Consider the following 12,015-nt stretch of genomic DNA (forward strand, 5'->3'; position numbering starts at 1 on the left):
GGGTCATTTAGTTCGGTCTGAGCCGAAGAAGTGTCAGACATCCCCCCTCCTCAGTCTATGGTTTGTCCTAGAGGGGATGTTGGAATTTCCGATAATTGGACACGTCATATCCGGACGGTTCTGAGATGCCGGTAAGAAACGATTGTCCCGGGAAAAAGCGAGAGTTTAGGCTCCGTCCCTCGCGTCCTTCCCGGCACGGAGAGAAAGGAGGAGAGAACAGCTACGGGGTGAATGTTCCCACGGCAGCGCGGCCGTCCCCTTCCTTTTCGTTTGGGGAGTCCAGCCTTAGGAGGAGCCGCTCCCTCTTTTTCGCTGGTCTTCGTGTTATGGAAGAGGCCTTGCCCGACCTTGGCCTTGCCGTAAGAGAGCAGAGTCGGCGAAGGTCACTCTCTCGCCTCCCAGCGTCCGCCGAGCTTTTCTTGACCGCACGCACGGGTGATTTGGCCCGTTTTGTGGACCAGCTGCTGAATTCTCAAGCTGGCCTGGTAACTGACAATGCGCCAGCATTTTGCGGGGGATCGAGTGGGCGCATCCTGCCCGATAATTCCTATCTGCGCCTTTGTAGGAATTGCTTAAACTGTTTAAATGGCTAACATTTCAAACGAAAAGATCTAGGGCATAACCTGCTTTGAAGTCCCTGAGGATAGTGCGGTTCTATATAATTGGGTCAGGATCTATATCGTTTTGTATAAAGAAAAGGTCAGACTCATTCCACAAAGAGTTTATGGTCTGTCAATAGTTGGAGACCCATGAAGGAAAGATAAGGCCATTAATACAAAGGCCACAGATAGGTAAACTGAAAACAAACTTCATTTCATTTGTGGGTAAGGATTATGGATGCAGGCAGAAAGAAGATCTGAATGTGCAGTTTGTAGTAGATGGTCAAAAAATGTCATACTTCAGATTAACATAGGAGCAAAACAGCATCCTCCCTTCCCAAACCTCCTCTCCAACATCTTACTGGAGTGAATAGAGCTTGGACAATCAGGATTGGAAGGATTGTGATAGTTCTAGCATCTGAAATCTCAGAATTATTTTATTCCAAGTATATATTTTTTGCATCTGATTCTTCTTGGATCCCAGGAGTTTAGTATTTAATAAAAATAGACCCTGTACCCATTAAATCTGTCCATGATTCATTTAATAGTCCTAGTGAATGCTTGGTATACTCAGGCAACTTTTGGGTTTTGTGCGTCATGAAAATAAATTGTTGGTGACATTTGCTACCATTATTCATCGATCTCAGTCCTTTGTTCCTACCCAGTAATAAGATTGCAATTTTATTTAGTGGTTCCTGTTTTTAATGTCAGATCTGTAGATGTTGTATGGTGGTGTAATGAACAGTAATATCGTGAAAAGGGGCGGGGAGAAACACCGGATAAAGTGTGGTGATTACCATGACACTTACAAGCTGTATTTTGCCGAGGGCCAACTTAAGCTTGGCGATATTCTTGAGCAGCAGCAGCAGCATGCTAAGAACTTACTCAAGGTGGTTGGTAGTCCTGAAAGGTTTTAACATAGTTTTAAATATAGAAAACTCTGATACTGTGCTGAGAGGAGCTTCTAAATAAATTTAGAAACACCTAAATTGGAAACAAAGGAGAATGAAGTTACTTTAGTATTTAAAGATCTATTTTTTAATGTTTTTGTTTCCAGGTTTTAGTTCCCAAAGAAACCTCTAAGTTTCTATTTTATAAATTCGGTAGGAGCAAATGAAATGTACTCAAAGTCCTACAGTAAGCCATTGTACTGAAAATATTCATCTCTGTGGAAGAAAGTTTATCTGGGTCCTGATTCCAGTTAAAAATGTAGCAGTGTAGAAGTAGATATTTTTATAGCAAGAAAACCCTCAGTACAGTGCAGTTGTGCAGAGTATACATGTGTATCACTTTATGATTTATTAAAATAATATGGCAGTACTGTATATCTGTTGTATAATTATTTAATTTTCCTTTTTTTTCCAGGTTATATTGAATTGCTTTCTACTATCCTCTCTCTTAAGATGACCCTCACAAACCTGTGAGGCTGGAATATGTGTATAAACACAGATAATTGTTCAAGTTGATCTCCTAAACATATGCCTTACCTAGATCTACTCTGGGAGTTGGAAACTTGAATCGATGTTATCGGATGAGTTAGAATCTAAACCAGAGGTTAGCACCAGATTTGCATTCCTGGTTATCTATATACTTTACATATTTGTATAGTGTTAGACTCCAACATTACTCAACTGACTAAATCTACAAAGTGTCATTTGAAAGTCTGTTGTCTTAAGATGACACTTGAGTAGCACATTTACTTGGGAATAATCTCCACTGACTACAATGGGAAATATCCTTAAGTAAACTTCTATAGAATTATATATCTGCCTTTGTTAGAAAGTTGCTCTTGGTCCAGATGCAAAGTACTTTTTCCTTCCATGAGTTTATTTTTCTATAGAACTTGACTACTGCAATGAATTGGCATTTTGGCAAATGGTTGCATTAAACGTAAGTTTTTCAGAAACTGCTATTGTATGTGCCAGGTCTTTTTCAAAGAAGCTTGAAAATATGTACTGTAAAACATTACATGCTGGAGATAAAAATGTTCAGTGATGAAGGCAAGATGTTGGAACTCCTGCATTATGTACTCTACTCTTCCTTATTATAGTATGTCTGAGGATAATGCTTGTCTAAGTTATAAACAAGCTGTCTGAGAATTGGATTGTTATCATCGTTTACAATGACCCAAATTACTGCTGATGTCTTTTATAAGAAATAGAAGTAGAACATTGATTCAGAGACAGGTACTTGAATTGTGTTCTATAGGATTTCTTCCAAAACAACACTAGTAAATAACCCTTTGACACAAGTTTTTATGTACTGTCCAATTACATATATTCAATATGTAGTTTAACTGATTATCTTTGCAGTAAAATTCCTCTTGTGCTGCAGAGCTCCCTTCTACCAAATTGCTAGTTGGCGTGAGTGCTGCTGGCAACATCCCTTCCATTACAAAGATCAGCTTTAGGGGTGGGTTGTTTTTTTGTTGTTGTTGAGACCAAAAAAATTCAGACTCTGGTATTTTCTTCCTGTAGTGCTGCAAGTACACCTATGTGTACTCTCGAAGAGCCATTGCTAGTAACTGTTAGCAGTACTGGATTAGGTATTTGATTCAGTGTATAGTTGCTTCTGTATTTCTATGACCTGTACTGCAAGTAGAAAAAAAAATCTTCCTTCTTGCTAATGTTTAGTGGGCTCCTCATAGCTGATATTTATGTTTTCTTTTAATGATACACATGCTATTTAGGCACATCACATGTAATTTGGGCTGCATTATGAATACAATCCCACAAAAATTACTGGGTAGGTCATGTAAATTGCATTGTCCACTGCAGCTGTTCAGTTAAAATTCAAGGCTGGTTCTTACACAATAGAAAAGTAATATTGATTGTAAATACAGCCAGAGAACAGGACTTGTGACAACTACCTAATGAGATAGTAAATGTATTGTTTAGTAGAATAGTAAAATTTCAGAATTTTAAATGATGTTAATACTTACATGTGCAGAATTTTCATATTTTTATTATTTCTTGGTTCCTCTTTGGTGATATTAGAATGATTAAATGTTGTAGTTTGCAGGTATACTTGAGAAATTATTTCTGTTTTACTGTCTTTTGCAGAGGTGATGAATGAGAGAGGTAGTGTTATATAAAAAGCATGTTATTGCAGGCCTACATTATTTGCTGCTGCCTTAACACATTTGTTTTGTGTTGTTTTTTCAGTTGCTGGTTCAGTTTGTTCAGAACACATCTATCCCACTAGGACAGGGGCTCGTGGAATCAGAACCTAAAGATATTACCTGTCTGTCTCTTCTTCCTGTTACAGAATCCCCAGAATGCAACAGGTTGATGTTGCCAGGTAAAACCGGAAGTCTGCGGATTCTAAAAATATTTTGTATTATGTTTTTGTAAAATTAATGGTGTGCATAAGATCACACCTTTAGAGGACACCCTAGGTTTGAAGAGACCCATTGTGACTAGAATGTTTTGTTGGAATATGGGCTGTTTTTATAATATACAATTGGACATTCAGCTTCCTTGAATGGTAATATCTACATGAAGCTGTCGGAGAGCTCATCTGATGGTTTGAGGACCAGTATCATCAGTATGCCAATTAGACTGTACTTTCCATTGCAACTCCAGGTTCTGCTGGGGATGCCACTGAAATCCTGTCTCGGCACCTGAAGGCTGTGAGTGTCTGGATGGGAGAGAACAGGTTGAAACTGAACCCTAGCAAAATGGAGATGCTGTTTGTACATTGGTGTTCTCCTTTGACCCCAGTGATTACTGGTCACTGGTCCATGACATGGGGATCCTCCTGGACTTGTAGCAATTGCTACAGCAGCAGGTGGAGCCTTTGTCAAGGGGGGCTTTAGCCAGCTTCGACTGGTGCATCAGTCCTGGCCTTTCCTTGGACAAGGAACTTGTGACAGTGACTCATGCCCTTATCACATTAAGTCTAGACTATTGCAATGGGGCTGCCTTTAAAAGCCATTGGAAGCTTCAGTAGGTACAGAATGCAGTGACCCAGATGCTTATTGTAAGTCATTACCGAGAGCATGAGATACCCATATTGTGAGCCCTGCGTTGGTTGCCTCTTACCTCCTAAGTGCAATTTAAAGTACTGGTATTAACCTTTAAAGCCTTTTATGGCTTGGCGCCAGGCTACCTGTGGGGCCACATTGTCCTCCAGGAGCTGGCCCAATCATTTCAATTATGTCAGGAGAAGTAGAGATCAGGGAGGTCAATGCTCAGAAACATTTCTTGCTGCTGGTGGTGTCCCTTGGAATGTTCTCTTGCCTGAGGCTAGATCTCCCGTATCTTGACCATGTTTGGAAAATGTTGAGGACTGAATTCTTCTGGGGGGCATTTAGTTCGTGATGTGTTTTCATATGTGTATTGTATGTTTTATGGTTTTTAATGGTTTTGTATCTCAGTATTTTTGCTTTACTTTACCTCTAAGCCGCTGAGAGTCTGTTGGGATTGAAGTGTGGTAAAAATCTAATGAATAAATAAAATACACATGTAGTAAGAGAAAATTCTGGCATAACTGATTAATAATGTCTGTGATCCCAGGGTTGCTGGTTTTAGCCCTGGTTTTGTAATAAATGTGCTGAAAGCTCCAAGTTAGATGCTTTTTAAACTTTCAGATGATTCCCCAAATCATACTGACCCTTCCAAGGATGTTTCTTCGGCTGTTCTGCGAAGCCTTCAAGTAAATGTTGGCCCCGATGGTGAGGAGACAAGGGCACAAACAGTACAGAAACCACCTGAACTTCTTCCAAGTACTTCTAGCTTATTGCAAGATCTTCAGCCTAGTGATAACACTTCCTTTATTCTCCTCAATTTAACACGAACAGGTAATTTCCATCTAGGTAGATCAGTTTCTACTATTGAAAACAAGATATATTATTTGAGATGCACTGCTTTGAAAGGTATGGTGAGGTTTTTCACCCATGGGAGTGTATAACCAGCAGCTTCCCACCGAGAAGGGCCACTTGAAATGTCTTACAGTCTTGGGATAAACAAGCAATTTTGCGTATCTTGTTTGTACTTATGGTACTTTCTTCTCCAGGCCTAGGGTCTCCTTCAGAGCACCTGGTATTTGTCCAGGGTGAAGCGGAGGTTTCTGGGAATGATTTCTTTGCGAATAATAGCACAGACAGCAGTACCCCATGGTTTTTACGAGTGCAGGAACTGGCTCATGATAGTTTGATTGCTGCCACTCGAGCACAGCTCGCTAAGAATGCCAAAGCAAGCAATAATGGTAAGATTTTTTTTTATTACTCCCTTTTCAAAGATAGAAATTAAAGCAGCTCAAGATACTTTCTGTAGAAAAATTAACTCATATTTATTTTTTCATTTATATTCCTTTGTAACACACTCCTCCTGAAAATAACTTACAGTAAAAGTCACATTTCTTTAAAAAACGGAACATTATTAACTAGAAATATAGAAAAAAGCAGCAGTGAGCAGACTTAGTGTTAAGAAATGTATCTGATTTTATAGGCTTGGTTCACTCAATATTTTTATTTGTAGGCATTGTTGTCTAACCATAGGATTTTTCTTTCCTCTTCCAGGTGAAATTGTCCATGTTTGTTCAGGAGAATCACAGCCGAAGGAATCCAGCCCCATTCCTCACCTACCCCGTGGAGAAAAAAAATTGAAGTGCACTGTTGAAGGCTGTGATCGGACATTTGTATGGCCAGCTCACTTCAAATATCATCTAAAAACCCACAGGTGTATAGACTTGCTATGTTGTTGTTGTTAGTTGCCGTCGAGTTGTTTACGACCCATGGCAACCCTGTGTATAACAGAACTAAATAGCTGAGGTTTATCAGGGTTCCACAGGTTTTGTGTGTGTGTGTGTGTGTTAATGCAGCACGTAACTAATTTCTCCTTAAAATTGGGGAAAATTCACTTCAAATTTGGGGAGAGTCAGTCAAACTAAGGGAGTTAATCACTATTTTGTAAGCTCATTCAGTGTGTCTTTTAATATTAGCTTAGTTTTTGAAAGAACTGCCAGCTGCTTTGATTTGTAATTCATTGGCCTGAATAAGAATTGTATGGCTTTTCTTATATATGTGCGCAAAAGGAATCACACCGATCAAACAAGTGGAAAGACAGGCAAACATTGGTGAGAGAAAGAATGTATTCTTTATTATATCAAAGCTGAATACATTTCAAGGGATTCCAGTCCCCTTCCTCAAAGGACTGGAAAAGCAATTGAAGTAACATTTTCAATAATATGAAACAAATTGCAAGTATACTTAATGCACATATAACATGTACACACATGTACATATTCCCAAAAAGTATGGATAGAGAAATACAAAAAGACGATAAAATGAATATAAGAAAATAAACAAAGTGCATAACATGCTAATTACTCCATAAGGGAAATATCATTACATGTTACATAGTCAGTTTTTATAGCTATTTGAGTATCAAACTAGACAGAAATAATGTATAGATAAAGAACCAAAACTAGACAAACCATAAGTCAAATGTAAAGGGTATGTGAAAATGCATAAGCCATGAAACGTAAATAAAGTTGCAAAATTTCAGGGGCTGTGAACATAAAACAACTAAGGAGCACCAACTATTTTCTTATTTCTTTTGATTTTGAGGGTTTTATGCAAGAATTTGTGCCAATATGTGTTGTTATTCACAGAACCAACTTCTTTAACATCCTCACTGATTAGGAATTTCGCAGGGCATCTGGATTGTTCTCCACTTCCTGTAACTAACATGCGGTGTGTCTCTAGCTTGCAATTTCAGTGGATGCATTTCTTCCTAGCTCTTTGATTTATACTCTGTAAGGTTGCTGCTTTTTATTACACATCTGTTTTTTTTCTTTTTCTTTTTAATTAGCATTATTTGTCTAGTTAATTGTATGGTGTTTCATGTGGTTTTTACATTAATTGTGTTTCTATAGTAACAATGTTTATTCTTTTATGTCAGAATATTCTTTATGTGTTTGCAGCCCTTATAGTTTTGCAATTATTTGTCTCATAGCTTATTTTTCACATTCCCTTTATATTTATTTTATGGCTTGTCCATTTTTTGGTTTGTTATGTGTATATTATTTTGTTTAGTTCAATACATAATCTGCATATATAGCATACAATGATCTTCAAGAAATGATTTATGTGTTACCCACTTCACTGACTTTCTTATTTATGTGTTACATTTTAAAAAATATTACTCTGACCTTTCTTTTGAGGTATATGTATTTGTATACATATTTCCTGTATGTATTAATCTATGTTTTGTGTATTGTTTAGGTATAGTTGTAACTTGTTTCATAAATACATTACTTGTTTTTTCAGTCCCTTGAGGTACTCCCTCAAAAAGTGTTGGGAGTTTTGATATAATAAAGGATTCTTTCTTTTACCATTTTTTCCTTACTTTCCATTAGCTTTGTCTAACCTAAACTTTTTGATCAAAATGTGACATTATGACATTTTAAACAAAGAATGTCTTTATAATATGAGTCTTTGTCTTTTTATGTTAATAGTTACTTTAGTGTTGTTCTGGTTGCATCACTTTCCATCTCTTTTTGAATTAAAATAAAATCACACATGTTGTATTATGTAAAACCAGAACACTGAGAAAGTATAACTTGCTTTTAGCAATACATTCAGCATGAGAGTAATATTGTTTTCCAGGAATGATCGTTCTTTCATATGTCCAGCAAAAGATTGTGGGAAAAGCTTTTATGTCTTACAAAGATTGAAGGTGCACATGAGAACACATAATGGCGAGAAACCATTCATTTGCACTGAACTAGGCTGTGGGAAGCAATTCACAACAGCTGGGAATCTGAAGAATCATCTGCGAATTCACACTGGTATGTTCTTCCCATATTTTTCAGAAAAATACTTCACGAACATGTTTATGACCACCTTTCATAAGGTGCTATACAAGTTTTGATAGACATTCTTATTGGTGAATACGATTCTTCCTGTGCGTTGCTGCTGTTCCCTTTCTGTCTGAAAATTTATTTTGAGTGAAATGGAAGGTGGATATTCCTCTTGTGTTAATTTGCTCGCTGCTAAATAGTAACAGTAAATCAGATCTGCTATTCACAGACTTTAATCCAAAATTATTCATTGTGTTGTATTAGAGTTTTCTGATGAGATCCAAACAGATCATTTTTTCTGAGGGCCCACTAGAGACAGCCTGTTAGTGCCATGGAATTGTCCTTGTTGTCATCAGTACAGATAGTCCTCAACCTATGACCACAAGAGGGACTGGAAAATTCATCATTAAGTGGTACGGTCGTTAAGTGAGGCATTACGTGACTGCACCTGATTTTACGGCCTTTTGCCACGGTTGTTAAGTGAACCACCCACAGTCATTAAGTGAGATGTCACATGACCACGACTTGCAACCTCCTGCTGGCTTCCCCATTGACTTTGCTTGACAGAAGCCAGCTGGGAAGGTTGCAAATGGTAATCATGTGACTGTAGGACGCTGCAACGGTCGTAAGTGCGAGGACCAGTTGCAAGTCACTTTCCCCAGCACCATCATAACTTTGAACAGTCGCTAAATGCATGGTTGTTAAGCAAGCGCTGCCTGTTATATTAAACATCTCATTTGACTTTTCAGCCCCAAAGGAAGTTCAAGAGGGTTTAAAAATAGATTCATAGTAAAAGCTGATATTCAACTCGTAAGATGATCCTGGCAAAAGTGGACGTCTTGATGAATACTTTTAGATGAAATGGACTATAGTGGAGGAAGCTTTGCTGGAGAAGGTAGTTTTGAAGATAGAAGGAAAGCAGAGAACTGTTTTGTGGGCAGATAAGGAAGATTCACTGGCAAGACTCAAAAGACTTATTTTGGTTGTAAGCAACCTATAAAACAAAATAATATCCTAATGCAAGACAGAGAAACCCTTAACTAGTCATTTGTGTGAGAAAGAAAGTAGGAGATCAGAATGTTTGCAGTGATAAGCTGTAATATGCAAACAAGAGAGAGAATTAAGGAATTACTATGAAAATGAGGCTTCTAAAAAAAACAACCTAGGAATTCTGTATTGAGAGCTATACACTAGTTTGCACTATTTTGAAGATAAGGGTGATGTGGTCATAACATCTTCCTGTGCATACCAAATGTTCTTTTTGTGGAGACATTCTGAATTGATTACATGAGTGATTATGGGATTCCATTTAAAAATATACCAAGTATTAAAGACTGAACGTTGTGTAGATGGAGAAATCTGGGTAACACAAAATACCACGTGGTACAAATATTATAGTACCCAAGTAGTTTTGGAAAATCCAAATAAAGTAAATTGTTTCTATAGTTGTCCATTTAAGTGGTCTTTTAAAAAATGAAGCAGATAATCTAATTATAATTTGATATAACACAGGGGAAAAGCCCTTTTTATGTGAGGCTCAGGGCTGTGGTCGTTCCTTTGCTGAATATTCCAGCCTTCGGAAACATCTAGTTGTCCATTCAGGTAAGGCACTTTATTTCTTCAGATGAAATTCACACAGCAGAGAGTATTTACTGGAGATAGCTGTATAATTCCTAGGTCCTATTCCAAGGTCCCTCTTTTTTGCTTCTTAATTTCCCAGCCTGTTCATATTATATCTCACTCAGTCTTCAAGCATGTAAAGTCTCATCCAGGCCCATGTTCTGTATGATTTCAGATCAAAGAGGTTTACAACTCGCAATTATGATGCTTTGAACTTGGCAACCTTTTCTAGAGCTAATACTTTATATTGACTGAATTTGAGTGATATCAATCTGTTTGACCACATAATAAATATTTAACTTTCTGTTTTACAAGCTTTTCTGCCTTGTTTCAGGACTAAAGCCACACCAATGTCAAATCTGTGGGAAGACATTTTCTCAGAGTGGTAGTAGAAATGTACACATGAAGAAACATCATTCCAGAGTTGGAACAACTAGCAGTAGGCAACATGAGCAAACAGGTAGGGACTAAGATAGAAAAACCTAACATGAATTCCCCAAATATTGGTAAGAGAATGGATCCATAGAAATTCAAGGGTGATGGAATGGTGACAGATAACCCCCTTGAGGCATTTGGGCCAGGAAGTTAGGTGAGCTCTGTGAGTGATGTGGCTTTTTGTTTTGGTGGTTACTGTTTTAACCAGGGCATTATGGATTTATATTGTCAAGATGTTTTTAATCTTTGTACGCCACCCAGAGTCACTGCGGTGAGACAGAAGGTTGGTATAATGGAAGGGAGGGAGGGCGGGCTGGGCTAGGCTGGGCTGTGGTATGGTATAATTGCCCCTTTAGTACACTTTTCAATCCTAGCCCAAACTGTTTAAGGATATTCATAGTTGATTAATACTGCCTTCTGAAAAAAGGTAAACAGAGAGGTTCTATCTATTAGTTATATAGTTACCAAAGAGATATTTATTTATTTATCAAATTTCTATCACCACCCATCTCCCCCCAAAAAGGGGGACTCTGGACGTTTTACAATAAAATTATCCTTTTAAAAGCATCAACATATAAAATTACAAAGTAAACAACCAAGATATTAAAATAATAAATATAAATATAAAATCCAAGTGGGGGAGATTACATTCAGTAGGGAGGTAAAGAGCTACTGCCTTTCCCATCCCAGGTGAGGCAGCAGAATCAGGTCTTCAAACCCTTCTGGAAGGTCGGGAGCGAAGGGGCCTGCCTCACCTCTGGGGGCAGAATGTTCCAAAGGGCAGGCGTCACTGCAGAGAAGGCTTGCCTCCTGGACCCCGCCAAGCGGAACTCCCTTGCCGACAGGATCCGTAACATGCCCTCTCTGCATGACCATTTCCTGCTGCTTCTGAATTCCAGATGCATTCATATGTTTAAAGTGGTAGAGAAGGGAAGAAATGCAAAAGAAATGAAGTCTAATGGAACTGAGTTGAGATTAACTTTTAAAAAGCTGAGAAGCTGAACACCCTTACTCCATCCTTTCTCTTATATCACATCTTATATCACTAAGCAGAGTAATACATCGGACTCCGACCGTAATTTTTAGTTAATCTAAATCTGGATGATATTACATTATATACTCGTCTTCTTGAAAAGCTGATATTATCTCTTGTTGAGATGGGCGGCTACAGAAATCAAATAAATAAATAAATTATGGTATGTTGTTTCTTCTGACCTCGGGAAACGTTATTTTTGGATACTTGTGGCCACAATACCTTCTTCCATCAAAATGAGCAGCTTGGTTTTTGGTTGCTGGGCCTCATTTCTCATACCCTCCCTGCTATTCTATGCTTGGTGCAGTATCACTGGTTTAGAATGGCATGTCCAGTCCTGGTTCCTTCTGGCACGATTCCTTTAATCGGTTGTGTTTGCAGCTGAATGGATCATTCTGGTATGATATCTCATTAAACATATCAGTCATATGCTGTGTTCATAAAGGTCATTTTTCTGCTCAAACATGGATGCTCTTATGTTTCGGCAGGCTGTTTGTGTCCTTCCATAGTATGTCTTTTTGA

The 12,015-nt window shown here is 38.1% G+C and overlaps 1 protein-coding gene across 9 annotated transcripts in view; it reads left to right on the plus strand.

Moving 5' to 3' along the window:
• ZNF410 (zinc finger protein 410) overlaps positions 1-12,015 on the plus strand; it is a 20,851-nt gene continuing 8,836 nt past the window's right edge. For 6 of the 9 annotated variants that reach the window (XR_010066913.1, XR_010066912.1, XR_010066911.1 and 3 more), the window contains exons 1-9: positions 1-131; positions 1,965-2,153; positions 3,764-3,899; positions 5,191-5,400; positions 5,616-5,807; positions 6,121-6,280; positions 8,212-8,393; positions 9,918-10,007; positions 10,360-10,485. Coding sequence is in view for 1 of the 9 variants with exons in the window: in XM_063290084.1 (XP_063146154.1) it covers positions 2,121-2,153; positions 3,764-3,899; positions 5,191-5,400; positions 5,616-5,807; positions 6,121-6,280; positions 8,212-8,393; positions 9,918-10,007; positions 10,360-10,485 (1,129 nt within the window). In the remaining 8 variants the exon portion in view is untranslated. The other 3 variants (XM_063290084.1, XR_010066915.1, XR_010066914.1) reach the window with 3 other exon arrangements.

This window comes from Candoia aspera, chromosome 1 (genome assembly GCF_035149785.1).
Source record: "Candoia aspera isolate rCanAsp1 chromosome 1, rCanAsp1.hap2, whole genome shotgun sequence".
Lineage (NCBI taxonomy): Eukaryota > Metazoa > Chordata > Lepidosauria > Squamata > Boidae > Candoia > Candoia aspera.